Source organism: Cervus canadensis, chromosome 3 (genome assembly GCF_019320065.1).
Source record: "Cervus canadensis isolate Bull #8, Minnesota chromosome 3, ASM1932006v1, whole genome shotgun sequence".
Lineage (NCBI taxonomy): Eukaryota > Metazoa > Chordata > Mammalia > Artiodactyla > Cervidae > Cervus > Cervus canadensis.
The window spans coordinates 63,404,460-63,426,615 of record NC_057388.1 but is presented as its reverse complement, the minus strand read 5'-3'; the positions used below and the strand labels follow the sequence as shown (position 1 = coordinate 63,426,615).

The following is a 22,156-nucleotide window of genomic DNA, read 5'->3' as shown; positions in this document are numbered from 1 at the left end:
AAAACTTTATTTATGGACACTGAAATTAGAACTCCATACAACTGTTATGTGAAACAAAATCATATTTTTTTTCAAACATTAAAAGATATAAAACCCAAATTTGGCTTGTGTGCCATAGAAAAACAGGCAGAGAGGCAGAGTTTGCCGACCCTGACTTTAGAACACATCTTCCTGACATCACCATGAGGCAAGTGGCTAACACCACCCTCACCACTTCATGCAGTAGAGCATAGAACCGGAGAGTTCATCCAGATGAGTTTCCCTCTCTTCCTCCGATTCACAGAGGAGGTTTTGGTGCCTGACTTCAGGCCATACAGCTTGTGAGTGACAGTGTCAGGCTGGAGCTTGGGTGTCTTGATTTAAGTCTTACCTACCTTCCCCCACTTGGTCCCAAAAATCAAAATTTAAGATTTCATCCACAGCTACAAAGTCCTTCTGCCATTTCTCATCAGCAGTTCATCATTTTTTTCACTTTAAAGGAATTTATTCTAACAAATACCTTAAAAGGATTCAGTAAGCTCAAGTTATACAGAGAATTATTTTTGTTTTAGAATTTTATTTATTTATTTTAAAGAGGACAGATTTCTAGTCCTTGTTTTCTACTACAGATTAATGGAGACACTCAAGATCATCTTGTTTGTTTCTGACTTACATTAAAGTTCTTTTATTACTTTTATTCCATTCCACATTTACAAATGCTTACCTTTTTACTTTCAGACATTAACTCTGAGTATAAATTAAATAGGCATTGAAATAAAATGTATATTAAAAAGAAAAGGTACTTGGGAATAAGAATAAAAAAATAAGCCAAAACTTGCTAGCAGTCACCTCATAATAAAAGAGTGAGGCGAGTCACTTTCAGTAAAAGAAAAAAAGCCAAGATCAAGGCTCAGTGTTGATCCCACACTGGGAAGACTCCTTCACATTTACCACTGTAAGTTCTACAGTAGCAAACGATTATTGGGGCGAAAAGGTGCTTTAGCTAACCTAAATGTAGCTACAGCAGTGGCATCATTTCTAGAGTAGTCAGTACATAACTTTGGTGCTACCCACAGTTCCAAGGTGCTTTCCAGGTGCACCATCTAATTTAATCATTTGAAACAAAATCATAATTTAGGATTTCCACTTTTCATTATGATACATTAATAGCATGTGCCAAACCAATGTCACTATTAAGAACAACAATAAAAATTTAAGGTCATGGAATCATGAGTCAGCAGATCTAGGTTTGAGCCTAGCTCTGTGACTTGGGCACAATGACTTAACTATCCCTATTTTCCCATCTGTAAAATGGAGATAGGAATTAAGGCGACCAGTTGTCTCAGCTTAGCCAGGACTGAGAAGTTATTAGGAGCATAGAAACTTTAGTGCTAATGCTGAAATCTGAAATGATTAGTCACCTTAAGAAAACTAAACTTGCTGTGAGAATTCAGAGAAACAATGCATATAAAATATCCCATGGCATTCAGTCCACAGATGCATATTAAGCTCGTACCACGTAGCATATAGGCAAATGATAAGCACTCAACCAAAGGTTATCAGAGTATCATTATCTGAATTTTTATAGTCAGAGGAGTATGTTTTCCTTTTAAGAGCAGAGAAAGATTAGAAGATAAGAAGATAAGATTAGAAGATAAGAACTGTAAACTTCATTACTATACTTTTTCAGAAAGATACATCACAGTATTTTCTTTAGGAAGGGATATATTTCTCTTCTAGGCTTCTTTTATTTCCATGCTATGAATCCTTCCTTCCATGGAAAAGACGGTCCCAATTAAAGAAAGAAAGCAACTTAAATATGAAATCAAACATTTGTCAATATGCTTACCTGTCTACAAACCTTTGTCAATATGCTTACCTGTCTAGAGCAAACTGTATCCCTTAAGCCTGCCAACACCAGGATCCATCCCATTCTTTCCCTCCACCCCCTTTCACCACATGCAATGCCAAACACCCTTTTCTCTCCACACAGAAATGTCAAGCAAGCAAGACCTTACTTGTCTTAGCAGAATGGCAAAAAGCCACTGTCTTTTTTTCCCTTTTATGAACACACTTTATAACACAGGATTTGATGCAGTTAAAAAGTAATCAAAACTTCACTTCCTTCATGTCCAGTTTTTATATTTGATATCCACAAGGGAATAAAAAGCACAATCCAGTTCATTAATTACCTTACTCAATATCTAACTTTATGAGCTACAGTTTGTAGTTTTCTTTTGGAGGAGAGACTGAGTGTAGAGGAGAGGGCAGAGGTTAGAGCAGCAAATGCTCTCTGCCAGGAGTGGTGTGAGGACTTAGATCCTGACTCACTGTCTGCTGGGTAACTTAGAAACAAGGGCCAGCCAACTTGCCAAAATCTGGCTTCCTGCAAACAGCAGGGCAGGTTGGCTCCAGCAGTAGTGCACTGAAGTCCTTTTCCACTGGCTCAGGAGACTGGATTAATAAGCACTTTGCTGATCTACTCCACATTCAGTGACATCATGTTGGTACCCTGAAATCAGCCATGGTGGGACAACTTACACCATGGAAATCAGCAAGCACTAGAGATCAGCAACTCCCTTCCTTTCCAAGCTAGTTTACCTCAGACCACTGGTTCTCTGACACTTAGACTCAGATGGGCTGGGTTTCAAATATTTTGCAAGAAGGTAAGAATATTAATGGACTTCCTTGGTGGCCCAGTGGTAAAGAATCTGTCTACTAATGCAGGAGACGCGGGTTCGATGCCTGGGTTGGGAAGATCCTCTGGAAAAGGAAATGGCAACCCACAGAGGAACCTGGTGGGCCACAGTCTATGAGGTTGCAAAAAGAGTCGGACACGACTTAGCAACTGAACAACAAGAAGAATATTAATATTTGCCTGCTTCCAATCTACACCGTCTTTACTGATAAACCAAAGAGTGCAAGGCAAAAATAGTGCCCTTAGTCCAGCTGACAACGCAGCAATATCGCAACACAACCTTATTTTGTCCCTTCATTTCTCTACCCAACTCTACATTGTACCATGTTGGCTCCATTTAATATTCCCATAAGCAACTTGGTTCCTATAAGCAACCAGATAAGTAAATCTGGTTACACTTCAAATTAGAACAACAAAAAGTTACTGTTTAAAAAGCAAACCCCAATTCCCTCTTTGTTCCTCAAATATCATTAATTTTTAAAACCCATTCTCCATGTGTGGATAATACTTTAAATGTTAGCCTTCTTAGTATTTATTCACTTCCCATAATGAAATGGTTCTCTGTTAAATTTCAATAGGTTATTAAAAAAAAAAACTCAGCAGCTAAGAGAAAATTATGCATCATTGCTTAGCTGTTATACCTCAGCAAATAGCTCTGCTATCCAATTTATATTTTAAATAATACAATAAATTAGCTCCCTGAGTATTAACTAAGTGAATATTTGGGTAGCTTAATTTAGAAACATTCTTTTTATGCTAATCAGTCCTCTCTAATGAAATAGAATCACATGAACTAAACTGACTCTTGGCAAATAATCAGAGTAAAATTGGGAGTTGCTATTGTTTATTATTTCCTTTGTTTTCAGGAAGCAAGCTCTGTGTGTGTGTGTGTGTGTGTGTGTGTTTTAAGAAAAGGGAAAAAAAAAATCATCAAATACCGAGAATTCAATTTTTTTTGGAGAGGATACACTAGGCAGCCACTGAGATAATGAAACTTCTACAACTCCTTCCATAAATTTTTGTTTCCCAGAATATTTCTCCCTTTTTCTTTTATGTAACACAGAAAGGAAATAGTCTTCGGCGGACATAAACAATGCATCCTTTCGCTTGATGGGAATTGTTCTGAACTATTCATTATCTCAGCATGTCTAGTCTATTTCCTAGAAGGAATTCTGGTGTGTACAGTGGTGAGCTACTATTACATTCCCTGAGAACTGTAGTATTTGAATACACACAGTAGTGAGAGGGGTGTGGGCATAAGGTAGGGGCCAACTTGATTTTAATTCTAATTCACTGAAATTTACTGGGTGCTAGGAACTGTGCTAAGGGGCTTGCTACAAACATAAATCAGATACTGTTCCCATCCTCAAGGAGCTCCATGTCAAATAGGGGAGAAAGGCAAATGAAACCCCAGTCGGGTACCTGCAACAGGAGCTGCCTACATAGAGATGCAGAGGAGGAGGATTCTGGGAGAAGCGCTTCCTAGAGGTGATACTGGCGTTTAGCTCTGAAAGGCAAATCGGGGTTTTCCAGGCAGTTGGAGGAGGAAGAAGGGCCTGATATGAAAAGCAGAGGGAATCTCATGGGAATTACTGGCTGACAAAATAGTAAGGTGTGTTTGGGGAACTATAACGTGTTTCGCTTTGTTTTTCCGGATTCTAATTAAGAAACAGGGAGAGGGAGAGTCCAGGTTGGGGAAGGAAGCAGAGGCCAGATCAAGTAGCTTTACTTTTGTGTGTATAGGGTTGGGACTTCATTCTTCAGGGAGTTAGTGAGAGATTTTAGACAAGGATAAAACTGGATCGGACTTGCATTTTGGAAAAAGCACAAAGAGAAGGGTAGGTTGGAGAGGAAGAAGACTAGTTAAGACCAGCTAAGGAGGCTATTTTAAAAGGAAAAAGTTTAAACAACAAGTTAAAACACATATTCAGAGTGTTCCTGAATATGTGTTCAAAATTTGTGCCTTTTCTTAAAATACCACAAAGCAAAAACTGTTTTATTTAAGAAATCATAATGTAACGTAGCCATTTTTTTATGTCCTCCAAAATGCTGTAGGTTTCCTAATTGTTTTGTATAAAATCAGTGTTTTTCAAGTAGTTCTTTGTGGTTTCTGTGTCAAGCACTAAGTGAGTAAAATCAAGTTAGCAAGAAGGGTACGATAAACCAAATTCGAGAAAGGCTAGCTAAAGAATGGGGTGAGTCGTATTTGCCAATCACTATTCTTAATTTTCTGGTAAGAATCACAGCAAAGCAACTGGCTAAACCATTTCCTTGTTCTTTCAGTGGAAAAGTGATGGAAGTGTTAGAAAAAGATTCAGATTTTTCTCCCTGTAGTCCAGCACTTGCCTGCAAATCCAGACGTATGTTGAAATGTCTCTTTTATTAGTTGCTTCTTATACTAAGTCACTGTTGGTAAGCTGAGGCGAAAAGGTGCTGAAGGACTAAATTTCTAATTGTTTTAAGCTGGGTATTTTGATAGTCAACATTAACCCACGTCATCGAAAAAGAAAATTGCATCTCCCAACTAGAGGAGCACCAAGACTTAGACATGACACGTCCATTCCATCCTTTTACTGGGTGTGGATGCTACAGTCTTTTAATTGACAATAGCCAGAGAAGAATAGGGGAAAGAGAGCAAGAGAAAAGGAAGCTAGACTATGAATGTTAGACATGGAAAAGGACATTAAGGCCCCTTTCCACTTCACAAGCTCAGGTGAAAGATGCCCAGAGACAAGTCCAGGAGCTAGTGATACAGTGGAATAATCAGAACTCTTGTATATTACTGGCAAGAATACAATCAACTGGGAAAACAGTTTGGCATTATCTAAGGAAGCTAAAGAGGTTCAAACCCTGTTAAATCATCTGTTCTACCTCTATACGTTATTCTTAAGAGAAACTCTAGCATGCAGGCCCAAGGAGATATGTGCAGCAATACTGTTCATAACAGCAATATTTATAGTAACAGAAAGCTGGAAACAACCCAAGTGCATGGATGGATGATGTAATCATACAACAGAATACTACACAGCAGTGAAAAGGAATAAAGCACAATCCTGAACATATCAACATGGGTGACCCTCAAAATTCTGAAGAGCAAAAGTACAGTGTTGCAAAATACATACAGAAGAATTCTTTTTATGTAAAACTAAACACGAAAAGTAAAATATTGTTTATGGAGATGTTTATCTGTAATAAAACTATAAATTTTTTTAAAAAGGATGGTAGAAACAAAATGCAGGGCAGTGGTTTACCTCCAGGTAAACCTCACTTCCAGTGAGGGAAGAGGATGGGACTGGGAGGATGGGCTGCTGGTAATGCTACATTTCCTAAACGACTGGTAAGCACAGGGCTAGTCATTTATCATTGTTTGATCTTATACAAGTATAATGCATATTTTTGGTGATTCTTCAACTTTTAATTAAAGAAGAAAAGAAAAAACCCACCTACTGATACTGCCAAACTCATAAAAATGAATCTATAAGAAATTTAACATGTTCTCTGTTGTGCTTTTTCCTTCCGCCCAACACAGAGATAATGAAATGGACCATATGTCTAAACACGGTAAATGGGGAGAATATGGAGAAGCAATTGAACAAAACAAATCCAAAAGTGGGAAGTCCCCTTCTGGCAAGCGGCTGCAAGAAGACAGAACTGGTACCAGAATGGAAACCTTGGGACTCCGGTTGCTGCATAAAAAAAAAAATAATAATAAACAGAGGAACAAAAATAAACACCCACATCTCCATGCCGGAGAGCAGAAGAGCAAGAAGTTGACAAACATTTTTTGTTTTGTTTTGCTAGATTATTTTTATTCTCTAAATCTAAGCTCCTATTTTCCCCTTCTTCCCTGTTTCTGTATGTTAGAAACTCAGTATAAGTGGGGGGAAAAAAAAACAAAGGCTGGATGCTTCATTTACTGTCAACAGGGATGTTTCAGATCACTGTTAAACTAGAAGGGACTCAAATGCTTTAGAAACATCTCATCACTCAATTTAGTAACTTTCATATACTGTTGTTAGACTGCCATGAACAAAATGTGCAGGCCCCTCCACTTCTTCCATCTCTCATCAAGACTGTTTCCATGTTACGATAAAGTGAACACTAGATACAGTGGAAATATTTCTAGGTCTGCCTGATGAATAATACCCCATTTCATCATCTGAGCCTTTAAGACACAGTATTTCGTAAGGACTGTATTAGATGGGGCTGGGGGAGCTTCTTGTCCTGTGAAAACAGATTCAGGCTAGGAGAGGCCAATAAAGACAATAAAATTAATATTTATTACATGCTTACTAGGTGCCAGAGTGTCAAGGAATACATAAGCATTATCTTAATTAATCCTGATAATGAATGCTTCTGCAAGAGAATTAGGTATTAATATTATGATGAGGAACTTCTAAGAGAGGTTAAGTAATTTGCCCAAGGTCACACAGTTAGTAAGTGGTGGAGCTAGGAGCTAATCCAGGTCTAACACAGTATCTACTCTCTTACTCCGTATACTTCAGGGTCACTTGAAAAACCATAGCCTTGACTAGATGGACCTTTGTTGACAAAGTAATGTCTCTGCTTTTCAATACGCTGTCTAGGTTGGTCATAACTTTCCTTCCAAGGAGTAAGCGTCTTTTAATTTCATGGCTGCAGTCACCATCTGCAGTGATTTTGGAGCCCAAAAAAATAAAGTATGACACTGTTTCCACTGTTTCCCCATCTGTTTCCCATGAAGTGATGGGACCAGATGCCATACGTATTATAGATTACAAATTAAAATTATAGATTGACATTATCAAAACAGTTAAACATGGGACTTCACTGGTAGTCCAGTGGTTAAAACTCTGTGCTCCCAGTGCAGGAGTTCTGGGTTTGATCCCTGGTTAGGGAACTAGATCCCACATGCCACAACTAAGACCCAGTGCAGCCAAATAAATAAAATGAATACAAATAAATGTTAAAAACCACAAAGCAAAATAACAGTTAAACATGAATTTGTGACACATCAACATATGTCCTTCTATATGAACACATAACAGAAGAGCAACTTGTGGGTCTGATAACTTCTATAACTTTAGGCATAAGCATTGTTTCTAGCTATTTGCAACAGCATCTGTACTTGGTATGAAACTATCTCTGCTTTCTATGGTGACAAAGTCAAAGGCACTGCTAATACTGCTGTGGTTTGTTGCCTACACTCATAATGGAAGGAAATGCTAAATTTCATAATTCATAATAGGAGGAAATGATGTTCCAGTTAGAGGTTAGTGAAAATAAAGATGCAATTTTTCCCCTTTATAAGTTCACTGACCTCTTAAATCCTAACCAAAAAGCCTCACCCCAGGTTGGCAATCTATTAAATAACCTAACTAGGAAGCATTAAGTTTACTCCTGATAAGGCTTCAGTCTAAATCATTGCAATTTTATTTTTGCTTTGGCACAGAACATATCTATCTAATATATTATTGGATCAATAATTAATATCCAGAAACAAACTGTGACTGGTGGACATCCTTGCTGAGAACTCTCTGGATGATGTTTACAGGAGACCCTGCTTGACTTAGTTGTATCCTTGCTGGAAAGTAATAAGAACGCACTACTATCTGAAGACACCGCACATGAGGACCACATCGTTTCGGTCTAGGACAGAATGCTGCTGGGAAAAGGAAGCTAATGTTTTGAGGAAATAAAAGTTTTTCTATGAGTCTAAATTACCAATAGTCTATCAGTGTTTTGAGAGAACAAAGACCACTTGTCAACCTACAATATGTGGCAGGGAACTGAGGTTTAAAATTTAGTTTAAGGTTTTGGCTGAGTATTTCAGAGAATCAGAGCCACATCAGTAAATACTGTTGACTAGAGGACACTTTTCTAAATGTGATGCTTCAGATCAATGGCTGGTTTGTTAAGAGTGAAACTATGTTCTCAGGTTTCTGGTTGGCTGGTAAGTAAGTAAAATAGGTCAGGATTTAGAGCACCAAGGAACTGGCAACCCACTCCAGTATTCTTGCCTGGAGAATCCCATGGACAGAGAAGCCTGGTGGGCTACAGTCCACGGGGTCGCAAAGAATCAGACATGACTGAGCGACTTCACTTTCTTTTCTTTCTTTTAGGTATCAGAACAGAAGTTTATCCAAACATAAGCCACACAGGATTCCTGTGAGATAGATGGAAGCCATTTCAGTATCAATAAAGGAACAAAAGACATACAGTTTATGTCCCCAAACCAGCTGCATATTAAATTCCCTAAGAAGCTTAAATATAAATAAGCTCAATAAGCTTAAATAAGCTCAGGTCTTAACCCTAGACCAATAAAGTCAGAATATCTGGAAACAGGCCTTGGGAATCTATATTTGCAAGGGTTGAGACACATTGGATTAGGAAAATGTAATGGAAAGGGATGATCCCAAGTTCTTTGCCATTCTTGTTAGCAAGAGGAATCTCGCCTTGCTCTGTGATTTGCTTTGACCAAGATGATGCAATGGAAATAACAGTCTTGGATTTTTGAGCCCTGGCCTTAAAAGGATGGGCATCTCTTGCTTCTCAATTTAGGAGGCCTTCCGCCATGCTGTGAAGTCTAGGCCAGGACACCTCATGGTTAGAGGTCATATGGAGAGAGCGCTAGAGGAGAAGAGACTCACTTGGATGTTCCAGCTTTAGCCAAACTCTCAGCTGAATGCAGCTGCAGATGTGAACTATCCTAATCAGAAAAACCTCCTTGCTGAGCCCATTCCACCCACATAATTGTCAGAAATAATAAATTGTTGTTGGGTTAAGCCAGTACGTTTTGGAGTGATTCCTTATTCTGTAACAAATAACTGTAAGAAGGAAATATATACTAACAACTCTTTATTTTTTTCCCCTGAAAGATCTGTTATTCCTATCTTGGAATCTTGATGTAAATTGAAAAACAAGACTGGATTCATCTTTCTAATGAAGAGAGAAGACATAATGACATGACAGCTTAAGTCAAAGTGTATATTATGCAAACAAAGGAAGACTAATATCCTATGTGGTCTTAGGCAAACCACCAGCTCCTACTGCTGTCTACCACCCCCACCTATGCCCCCTACAAATCCTGAGAGCTTGCAACTGCACCATCTGGGTGGTCTTTGTGGTAGACAGAGAGATGCATCATCAGATCCTCCTTCAAGGATGGACTTGTGGTCCAGCTGTGGGAAATCCAGTCAGCAGACAGCCTTCAGCTGTCAGCTCCTTCAGGGTCTGCCTCAGCCGCACAGCACAGCCTCTCCCAAAATGATGCCCTTCCTGGGGCATCCCACATTTGGTGACTAAGTGAGGTGGGGGCATACAAAGGCCGATCATTTTCGTCTGATGTAAGATACTCTGATGCAAACTACTCTCTTTGGACCTCCCTCCCAGGTTGGCCAAGGTTTTCAGGCCTGCATCATAGTCTGATTTCCTCCTCTGCCAATGCTGCTTTCTACTCCTTCTTTTCTCAGGTGTTAATGCCTAATGAACATCTTGTACCCTAAAGTCTGCCTCAATACCTGCTTCTGGAGAACCTAACTTGTAATAGCCATGAAACTCTCTAATAATGGCAAGTCTTATTAGTGAGGGCAGGGGATTGTTTGATTGCTATATTCTGATTGTCTTCCCACAGTTTGATTCCCATAAATGGACAGAAGAGCCTTCCCCAGGTCTGGAAGATGGAGACAAAGAACCCATGGATAAGGCCATCCCTTTTGGTAGAAATCAACACAGCTGGGATAGAGATGAAGATTCTGTTTAACAGTTTCTGTAACATAGCCAAAACATTCTCCCTGGAATTAGTTGCATTTGGTAATCATTGTCTCAAATCTGTTTGACAGTTACTTTCCTCCATTAAATATTGTTTTAACTTCTCATCCCCTATCAACTAGTTGAATGCAAAAGTGACATTTATTGTTGTTTGCTTACTCTGATCGTAGTCAGTGCAACCAAGGACTTGCTGAAGACCTTTCTGAAGGAAACTTTGGTTCCTTCAGAAATAGTTTCTAATGCTCCCTAAGCTGTTTAAAATTCTAAATGAAAAAAAAAAAAGAATTGTTAGCAGGAAGGTCAAGAGAGGCAAGTGGCCGACTCTCTATCATTCCCTCTGAGGATTATCTGTGGACATGTTGAAATCCTAGCCTGACCTTCCCTTCCACTCAAAGGACTATGGATATTCTTTTCTCCATTTTTCAGTTGCATGTAGTCAAAGGAACAAAACAGTTAATGTTAGTTTTAGAAAAGCACAATGAAGAGCTGTGGTTGTTATTGCTTTCTGTCTGCACACCAGGCTTTTCTCCTCCTCCTCCTCCTTGTAAGCACTCTGCTTTTCTTTAGAAAACACTCTTCTGTGTGGACTGGATGTGCTGCCAAATACACTGGCCGCCACCAACACTCCACCCACATTTGTCACCACCACCACATACACACCCTGAGGGGAGACTTGTAGCCGAGGTCTGGCGGGCAACTGGAGTATTCCATCCTTCCCGCTCCATAGCCGTCCCAGGTATTTAAGCTCGGTGGTGCAGAGCAAAGAGCAAGATGCGGACTGTTAAATCCCTGGTACTACTGCTACTTGAAACCTTAAGCAAGTTTCCCAGGTGAAACTTCTGTTTCTTTATTTATAAATTAGTAAATACAATCACATACTTTATAGGGAAGCTACAAATATTCTATAAAATTGTGGCTAAGAAAGTGTGTGGTAGACCAGTGGCTTGAGGGCTTGCAAATGCTGGAGGGTCGGGAGCCATCCTTGGTGTCTCTTTTGGCCTTCCTGAGACCCCCGTGAACCAACAACCACACCTAGTAAGTGGCAAAACTGAAATTCACACAGGTTGGTCTAACTCCACAGTCCACCTTCCTCTCATTACCCCAAACCATCTCCCATCGATCTTGACTCTCCAAAACAGTCAAGCTTCAAGGGTGGTGGGCTCCTCCCCTTTGTATTCTCTGCACGTGTCCCCCAGCGGAAAGTCTTACTCCTTTTGGAAACTTAGGGAGAAACCCCTGAGAAGAGTGTGGCAGACCACAGGCTGAGAACTTTGTAAGGCCAAACATGAGTCAAGGTCAAAATATAAGTCGTGGCTCAGGGCTTGTGCTTTTGGAGACTGGGGGGCTTGCTGTGAGCCTGAGGAGGGCACGGGGATGCCACCAGCATGCCAGGCAGTCCTTGTGGGTATTTAGCTTTCAAGTTCATTTAACTGTACAGCAAACACTATCTTTCAAACAGGAATCGGTCCTCACAGCTTGGACATTATAAACTTTATCGCCTCTATTTTGGGACCTCAGGATCAAGCACCAAGAAGGTGGTCTCAGGAGGCAGATGAAGAACTTCCTTCCAGTACAGCTCCTAACATGACTCTTCTATTCTCTGGGGCTTCCCTGGTGGCTCAACTGGTAAAGAATCCGCCTGCAATGCGGGGGACCTGGGTTCGATCCCTGTGTTGGGAAGATCCCCTGGAGAAGGGAAAGGCTACCCACTGCAGTGCTCTGGCCTGGAAAATTCCAGAGACTTTTCACTTTCACTTCACTTTCCTTCTTCTCTGACCTATTTCTGCCCTGAATTTATCCTATTGCTGCCAATTTAAACTTTCCAAAGCTTTGAAAATGTGCTTAATTATCTTCCACAGCAACAAACACTGTATGCTTCCACTTACATGAGATGCTTAGAGCACTCAAATTCTTAGAGATGGGGTAGAATGGTGATTGCCAAGGACTGGGGAAGGAGGAATGGGGAGCTGGTGTTGATAATTACAGAGTTTCAGCTTTATAAGCGGAGAAGGAAATGGCATCGCACTTCAGTGTTCTTGCCTGGAGAATCCCAGGGATGGGGGAGCCTAGTGGGCTGCCGTCTATGGGGTCGCACAGAGTCGGACATGACTGAAGCGACTTAGCAGCAGCAGCAGCTTTACAAGAAGAAAAGAGCTGTAGAGATGGATGGTACATAATCATATGTATGCACTTAATACCACTCAACTGTATATTTAAAAATGGTTACGATGGCAAGTTTTCAATATATATTTTATCACAATAAAAAAAATTGGAAAAAAAATTCTTCAATTCCCACCCCTCCTACTGCTTAAAACAATGGAACACTCACCCCTTTGCCCACTGTCGAGGCTCCATGATCCCTTTCCAGTGTCTCTCCCAGCTTTCACCCTCCAGGCACCAGAATAAAAACCAGGCTGTGCACTCCACCTGTGCCCTGCTCTGTATGCCCCCATTCTGAGGCTCTGCCCACTATGCTTCTCCTCTGCTCATTTTAGCCAATTTCAGGGTTGATTCTTTTACTAAAATACAAACTCCCCAGGTAAATCTATAACCCTTCTTAACACTGGATGAGCCTTGCCTCACCACCTACTAAGCACCACCTACCTTTTAAAAAAATCCCTGATACTCTGTCTATAGAAAGGCACATGTATGTAACTCAAGAACTAACACTAGAAGTAAAATACATTCTTTCTCAGGCCTGCTTTAATTATGGCAGATGTGCGTGCAGGCTCCAGTTTCAAGCGTACTAGCTTACTGCTGCCAGTCCATCATTCCAGAGGTGAGTGCCCTTGTGAAGTAGAAAACTACTGAGCTGGAAGCCAGGGGACCAGAAATCGAATCTAATTTCAGACATGAAATGGGTATGGGACTTTGGGACAGTCATTTAACCTCTAGGCTTTAGTTTCTCCACCTGGAAAGTGAGATCTAAAATTTGCTCCAGCTGGAAAATGCTACCTACAGGATAGAGAAAATTATTTATTGAATAACCTAAGCTGATACTGATAATGAAAACAAAAATTATGATACCTCAAGTTGCAATCAGGAAAAAGAGACTTGTTGGAAATAATGCAAAATTCATGGTAGAAGAAACTACGCTCACTATGATTGCACAGGAATGAAAGCTGACTCATGTCTTCAATTTCTACATGAAAAATAATTATTCTCCATAAAAATATTTTCAGTGAAATAAAGATATAAAAAAATGCTTTTTTCCCCCAGAAAATGTAGCTTCGTGAAGTTTTTTCTAGAAAGCTGTTTTTAAAGAATTCATCAGTGTTATTATTCTGATGAAAATGTTATATTTATAAATGTGGCATCTTGGCATGTTTGGAGTTGATGATTCAATGATGTAAGAACAAAAACATCCTGCATTTCAAAAGCAGTGATTATATCAAAACAGATCATGACCAGCAGCTGGGACATCTGGAGAAAGGCAGAGAAAGACCCCAAAAGGTGCAGCAGGGTGGTCTGACAGTGATGGACATGGATTGTCACCAGCCAAGCAGAGAGAGGATTATACCTTTGATCTATGCTGTAATGCTATTGAGTCTCACACACACACACACACACACACACACACACACACACGCACACTCTCTCTCTCCGAAGGCCACCATCTATTCTATAATGCTTGCAAACTGAGCCTCTCTGGACATTAATGAAAAATCTATTTCAGATCTTTCTTTAAAGATATCTTCCTTGTAGCTCAGATGGTGAAAAATCTGTCTGCAATGCAGGAGACCCAAGTTCGATCCCTGGGGAGGGAAGATCCTCTGGAGAAGGAAATGGCAAACCCACTCCAGTATTCTTGCCTGGAGAATCTCCTGGATAGAGAAGCCTGGCAGGCTACAGCCCATGGGGTTGCAAAGAGTTGGACATGACTGAATGACTAACACTTTCACTTTAGAAATAACTCAGTTCAAATCTTGTAATTTACAGATGAACAAACTGAGGCTGAAAAAGCCCATTACTTCGCAGATGATGTAACAAGAGAGAGTCTGATTCTTAGAACAGTTCAGATAGAAGCAGCTAGAGCAGCAAAGGGCAACCCGAAGACTTGTTCTTCATCTGATCTCTGAGGGGTGGAAGGAGCTGGTTGGTTTCCCTAGGCATCCCTTGATGGAGAAATGCTCCCTCATCTCAGTACCTTGTCGCTCTCCTGGGAGAGCCGTCACTCCTCTAAGTGGACATTTTAAGGAACCATTCAGAGACAAGTCTACTTTGGTTTCAATTTTTAAATGAAGAGCTGTGGAGTTTGGCAGAGAGCGAGGTTTCTCTCTTGGCAGACACAGACACATGCTTCTGTTTTGTGTGTCAAATGCTAAAAAGCTGCGTCCATGGCTGACGCCCGGTTTTTTCATTATCAGACGCCTGACATTTGAACGGTATCCCTAATCCACAGAGAATGCCTTTGTGAACATCGGAGCTCTTTTCCACCCTTCTTGCCCGCCCTCCCCCACCTCCACAAGCCACCCCCAATCCTACGTGGAGGCATTAGGGGAGAGGAGCGCTGCCAGCGTTGTAAAATCACCTACATAAAATGCAGCCCCCTCGCCGTGCGGTAAAACACTTCTATCACAAACACATGTGGGCCTCGCTTCTTTTGTTACCCAGTTCTTGGCAGTCGGAGGAGTGCCGTTTAATCTCTCAATGTGTTTTGCATTCACCAGAGGAGTCAGCGGGCTCAGTGTGATATTTGCCACAAGTTTCTGAGTGAAGGTCAACATCCCTCTTCCCACCTCTGAGGCCCAGGCCGCCCTGCAGCCCCAGTCTCACCCCCCAAGCTGGGCATTCCATGCACGGTGCTGAGCAGGACACGTGTGTGATGCCAGGCACCAGAGGCATTCATAATGCTGGTCTGGGGGACATAAGATAGCAGGTGGCTGAGACGGCCATCAGAGGTTGTGGAGGACATGCTGAGTGTGCCTGGTGGGATTCTCATCATAAAGCGGTGCAGCAGATGGGGGCAAAGACATGCCCAGCATTATGCCCTGGCCTCTCGGCATGCGTTGTTTGCCTTTAATAATCTGAACAATAATATCCCAACTTTCCTCTAAGGGTTGATTTCCTCTAAGGGAAAATATCAAACATTTTCTCTGATCTTGATTTTTACTATTTATGATTTCCCTTTTGTTATATACATCCTTATGTGATCCACAGTAATAATAATACTAGCAAATATTTCTTGTGAGTCAGGGGCTGCTTTAAGTTGCTTAGCTTATTAAGTCCCCTCAATAATCCTATGAGACTACTGTAGACTGAGTGGCTTAAACCACAGAAATTTCTCACAGTTTTGGTGTCTGGGAAGTCCAAGATCAAGGTGCTAGTTGATTGGGTTTCTGGTGAGGGTTCTCTTCCCTGCTTGCAGATAGCTGCAAACTAACTAAGATGCTGCCAGGGTTCCCTTGCTTCTGGAGACTCTAGGGGAGAATCTGTTTCTTTGTGTTTTCTAGTTTTCCAGAGGTGGCCTGCATGCCTTAGACCATGGTCCTTCCTTCAAATACAGCAGTGCAGCACCTTCAAAACTGACTCACCTCTTCCCTCGTTCACTTATCAGGATCTTTGTGATTATATTGGGCTGATCTGGATAATCCGGAATAATCTCCCCATCTCCAGGTCAGATGATTAGCAACCTTATTTCCATATGTAGCCTTAATTCCTTCTTTCCACACGATACAACATATTGACAGGTTGCAGAGACTAAGGGAAAGGTTTCTTTGTGCACATGTGCACAACAAGCTGAGTGTGACATTCTCTGACCCTGTCTGCACCAAAGCAAAGGTTGATTCAGGGGCCAAGAGGTGACAAAACCAAGCATAAAGTGGTAGTTAAGAGACTGGAAACTTGAAAGGAGCTTTGGGAAACAAATATTGGTGTTCGTGCTCTGCCAAAGGGTAGAGCCCCTGGTTAATACCACAAATGTCAATTTAGGGCCATGGAAATAGGCCAGCTAAAATACAGTTTTAAATACACTCAATTCCAGACTTGATAAAGGTACTTGTCTGTATTCTAATTGCCTGACAGAAGCAAATCAAAATCTCTTTGAAGGTAAATATCATCAGCCAAAAGCTCAAACTCTCCATAACTTGACCTGTCTAATGTCTGACATTCAAACTCCTAGGCATAGCAGGAAAAAGGATCAAATTGCCATAAAAAAGAGTATAAATAAATCTCATGCACATAAAGCTGAGCAAAAATACCACACAGGAAAGAGTACAAACTGAATGTGTCCATTTATAAAAATTCAAAAACTTGCAAAAATAGTCTAGGCCACAAGAAGTCAGGACAGTGGTTACCTTGGAGAGGAGGGGGTAGTGACTGTGGGACAACAGGCATTGGTTCTATTTTATTTCTTTATCTGGGTGACTGTCATATGTATATGCTCACTTTGTGAAATTTCATTTACCTGTTTTGTGACTTGTTAACTTTTCTATGTTATAACTCAATAAGATTTTTTAAAGTACCAAAGCAGAATCAATCTCACATTTCACTGTTAAACTTATGTACAAAATTTTACCTGTGTACAAAGGCATCAGTTAAAATGCAATTTCAGGTGTTGAAATTGTTGATTTTTTCTTTTTAAAAAATTTTTGAATTCAATTCAAAAAACTTAAAAATTTTTAGGGATAAACAGACAAGAAAAATTAAGTCCAGATTATTTTCTGCAACTGAAGAGCATCCACTTGTCCAATATTTTGGAATCTGACTTTAGAGTTAACTATTTCTGAAAATGTGTGTGTTAGTCACTCAGTTGTGCCCAACTCTTTGTGACCCAATGGACTGTAGCCCACCAGAATCCTCCTGCAATGTGGGAGACCTGGGTTCGATCCCTGGGTTGGGAAGATTCCCTGGAGGAGGGCATGACAACCTACTCCAGTATTCTTGCCTGGAGAATCCCCATGACAAAGGAGACTGGGGGGCTACAGTCCATGGGGTCGCAAAGAGTCAGACATGACTGAGCAGCTAAGCACACAGACTTTATATTTTTCATTGTCACCTTATCTCTTAAATAATACCTACACCTGTGTCTGTCAACTTTTGTCTTAACATGGAGTATTTGTACTTTAATATGAACTGAGACCATCCTTCTCTGTGGAGAGGAGGGACATGTATTTTGGCTGTTGTACGTCTTTGCTTAAGGTTGACCATGCCTTAATGGGTTTTCAGGCTTTTTTCCCCATAAGTCTAATTCCTCTCGTATATACCCTCTGTTTTATTGCTTGATTTTTTGGCCATGCCAAGTTGCATGTAGGATCTTAGTTCCCCAAACAAGGATCAAACCTGTGCTCCCTGCAGTGGAAGCATGGAGTCTTAACCACTGGATCACTGAGGAAGTCTCTTGGGCTTCAGTTTCAATCCCACCATCCCATTTCCACAATCTGCATGCCCAGAAGCATTTTCATACCTGACAGAAGTTATCCACTTGCCGTACATAACCAGCCACTTCAGGATCAGATTTAAGAATCCTCCAAACTTTTTTTTCTGCTTTCTTGTATTTCTGAGATCCTTTCCAGTCCACGGCCATCAAGGAGCGCTCTGTTAGGGAAGCTGCCACAATGACATCCAGCTGGCCATTGTAGATTAGAACCTGAAACGAAATCAAGCCATGGGCAAATGAAGGATTCAGCAGGGGAAGCCAGTCATGTGTCTAGGTACTGATAATGCACATGAGACACAAAAGGGGATGTAAGCTCCTCTGATGTACTGCTCAGAGAGGCCAGCCCAGGAACTCAGTAGGGTCGTAGGGTCATTTTCTTCCAGTTGGTTACAAATACCAACAACCTGAAATAAACTCAACGTTGTCTCAACCATTGCATTCTTCCAAAAGTTTGGTTCTTCATAGGAATCTTCATGTATACCTCTATGTATACCTCTACAAATGCAAAAGCATTTGTGCTATATTACCCGGCGCTATAGGTTTTACTTGTGGCTATGTGAAGGAAGAAACCCACTCCAGTGTTCTTGCCTGGAGAATCCCAAGGACGGGGGAGCCTGGTGGGCTGCCATCTATGGGGTCGCACAGGGTCGGACATGACTGAAGTGACTTAGCAGTAACATGTAAAGGAAGAAGACTGTGATTACATTTCAGTGGAACTAAGGAATACTACACTCTAGGACTTTCATGAAGCCTGCATTTCATTATCCTCACTTTCAGGCCCTGCAGCAGCTGGCAAGCTGGGAATTCTGTCAGCTGATGCTAATCCATATTCCTTTCCCCTCCTGCATTTCAGTGGCAACTATAATTTTCTGAGGCAGACAGATAGACGCAGGTGCCTCAAGTCTCTTATTTGTTGGAGGCAGCAGTGTCTGCCATGTCCTTCCAAAGGCCTCCATTCTTAAATATGATAGCCATTTGTCAACAATGAGGAATGTCCTTCAAAATGCCTAGAATACATTTTTAAGCCAAGTTGATGGGTATTGTAGGGGAAACTCTGAGGCAACTCTTTTCTTCCCAAACGTTTTAGTTGCTTGAACAAGAATTCAGATAATACCCAACGCTGTGAAGCTACTGGGGACAGTGTACAATGGTACTACTCTTCAGGAAAGCAACGGTCACTGTTTAATGCAAAGACTTTAAAATGTTGAGACTTAATCCCAGTTTGTGGAATAAGTTCTATGAAAATAAACCCAAAGAAATTGAAAAAAAATTAACCAAATTCATTGAATTTTTATAAAGACAAATTTGAACACAGTCTAAAAGTTCCATATTAGTGAGTAGTTAAATAACCATGGTACAGATGTTATATGGGATATTGCAAAGCCACTTCAACTGTCTCACTAAACCATGAAGCAGTGTGGAAAATACTTATCATATAATATTAAGTATGGAACCTGAATGCTGGGCTTCCCTGGTGGCCCAGTGGTAAAGAATCCACCTGCTAGTGCAGGAGACATGGGTTCAATCCTTGACCCAGGAAGATCCCACATGCTGTGGAGCAGCCGAGCCCATCGGCTATCACTATTGAGTCTGTGCTCTAGAGCCCAGGAGCCACAGCTGCTGAAGCTATCAGGCCCCAGAGCCCGTGTTCCCAAACAAGAGAAGCCATCACAGAGAGAAATCTGAGCACTGTAACTAGAAGTAGCCCCCACTTTCCTCAACTAGAGAAAAGCCCAAGCAGCAATAAAGACCCAGCACAGCAAAATAAATACTAAAACAAACACACAAATAGTTTTAAAAGTTAAATGAAAAAAGAAAGCTGAATGCCAAATATATGTCACAATTATTATATATATATATCATTGATACATTTATTTACAAATATGGAACAAAACTTTTAAAAAAGGAATCGAGTTGATTAATTTCGCTGGTGGAGATCTGAATAATTTCCCCTTTTGTCTTCTATTCTTCTTAGGCTATTTTTTTGCAATCGTTGATTCTCATGAGGTATTGTCACTCCACCACCAACAAAGAGATTTTCTTCAACTCCATGCTACCTTTCATCCATGTGGAAGCTCTGTTTTGACTCAAGTCAGGACCTCTGGTCGAATCCTCAAATTGGATATAAAATGTTACACTGCATATGTTTCCATCTGTGCTCTCCTGGTACAGGCGTCTTAAAAGGCTTACACATAATTAAAAAGCCCAGGACTTTTACACACTCCAAATCCTTAAGCAGCAGTGGGCCAGGATTCAGCCTGAGATGAAAGGGCCCTGGGCCTCCCCTATAAGAACACAGGGTCTTTCATGTTATTCAGTCACCATCACCACCTCCACTCTCCTATGAAGAACCCCTCCCCTCAAAAAAAAAAAAAAAAACCTGATGGATTTAAAGCCTCTTTAAAAAATTCAACTATAGCAATAAAAATTTGCATTGTTTATACAAAGAAATTGCCTCAAAGACCTTGAGTACTTATGGCCCATGCAAAACTCCCACAGCTGCTTTACCAACAATATGGAAACAATTACATATGATCTGTACCAGCAAACAAGGCTTAAATACTTCACCATTCTCGGAAGGGCTGATTATAGCTGATTAATGAATACAATCTTTTATAAAGTAATTCTTCTGCTAGAAATCAATGAAAAGATGCTGCTTAGCACACACACACGTGTACCTAGCCATTTTTGCTCTTTGTCACCATCGTGTGAAGCCTGTACCGTGAGTGTCACTTGCTACCTTACTTTATCAGGGCATTTATTGAAATAGATTTGAATCTTCAGTTTTGAGGGATGATAGCAAAATCCACAGGCTACAGCAAAAACAGAGTGATACGTACACATTTGTTGAACTGAACAGAAACAAAGCCCATCCCTGAGCCGTTTCTGTTGTTCTCCAGACTCATCTTAAATAAGAGTACAAACTCTCCAGAGTAAGGAAGTAAAGGGCCGGACTGCATAATTTTGTGCATGCATGTGATGTGCAGAAGGCCTACTGTGCAGGGCAAATGGAAATTCTTCCTTTGCAAAAAAGCAAGGAAAACATTTTTAACTTCTACAGGGCACATAAGTCAAATATAACAACAACAACAAGAAATCAGACTAATAACGATCAAGCGAAGTGATTTCAGAGCTGACATTTAACGCTGCCTTAAATTTAAGAATTTCAGAGCTGCCATTTTTATCTAAATGTCATATTTACTCTCTCTAGCCCCCACAGGAATATCCCAGTTGGGTGCCTCCAGGGCTGTGTGAGTGGGCGAGAGATCCCCAGATCCGGTGACAGTGATCTGAGAAGCCAGGTGGGTGTAGCACAGGGGTGGGTGGTCCTGAAGTCAGAGGGCACGTGTTGGCCACCCACATCCTGAGAGCCAGAGAAGTGCTGGGAGAGTCAGGCTTAAGCCCCAGCGGGTTGGCCACTGATGAAGGATGTGCACACATTCGCCCACTTCTTCCTGGTGGGTGATCTGCTTTCCCAGTTTGCCCAGGATGGAGGAGTTTCCCAGGATGCAGGGTTTGCAGGCTAAAACTGGGACAGTCTGGGGTAAACCTTCCCCTGAGGCTTGCTGGTATTTTAAGCAACAGGGTCTAAAGATTGAGAGGAGGAGACAGAAATGAATGCAGCTTTTAGCTACACTTCCCTAATCAGAAGTGACTCACAAAACAAGGGGCAGGGAAAGCGCTGGTGGAGTAGGTTTCCAGGGACATAGCAGGCAGCACCCCTGAATAGCCGGTGTCCTCACTTTCCTTTCTGGTCAGCTGTGAGGCCCCAGTGAAAGAGCAGAGCCATTCCTTTTAGAGAATTTTCTTCTCTTTTACTACATGTCTTACTGGTTAGTTTGTTGAAATTGATGGTGATGCAAAGACATGAAAAAATACTTCTTATTAAAAAACCAATGAAAAACTATGATCCCACTGTTGCTGCTCTATAATTGTGTATTCTTAGTCGCTCAGTCATGTCCGACTCTTTGCAACCCCATGGACTGTAGCCCACCAGGCTCCTTTTGTCCATGGGGTTCTCCAGGCAAGAATACTGGAGTAGGTTGTCATGTTCTCTTCCAAGGGATCTTCCCAACCCAGTGATCGAACCCAGGTCTCCCACATTGCAGGCAGATTCTTTACTATCTGAGCCACCGGGGAAGCCCATAATTACTCTATGCAGAAGCTCTATAATTACTACATTTTAAAAAGATGCTTCAAACTTGGGAAAAGAATACAAAAAAAAAAAAAAAAAAAACCAGCAGTTAAGGTAATCAAAGTATGAGTGATTTAACTTGACTCTTTTCTAGGTTTGGAGGGTATATGTGGTTAGGATGCTTCCATAATGAAAAAATTAAAAAACAGAACACAAT

General features: G+C 41.0%; 1 protein-coding gene across 6 annotated transcripts in view; it reads right to left on the bottom strand.

Annotated features, from left to right (window-relative positions):
• CPVL (carboxypeptidase vitellogenic like) overlaps positions 1-22,156 on the bottom strand; it is a 129,033-nt gene that overhangs the window by 4,703 nt on the left and 102,174 nt on the right. For 5 of the 6 annotated variants that reach the window (XM_043463313.1, XM_043463315.1, XM_043463317.1 and 2 more), the window contains 2 exons: positions 17,832-18,014; positions 5,197-6,363 (listed from right to left, as the gene is read on the bottom strand). In XM_043463313.1, the coding sequence (XP_043319248.1) occupies positions 6,139-6,363; positions 17,832-18,014 (408 nt within the window). In that variant the 3' untranslated portion in view covers positions 5,197-6,138. Of the gene's footprint in view, positions 1-5,196; positions 6,364-17,831; positions 18,015-22,156 lie in introns of those variants that run through there. The other variant, XM_043463316.1, reaches the window with a different exon arrangement.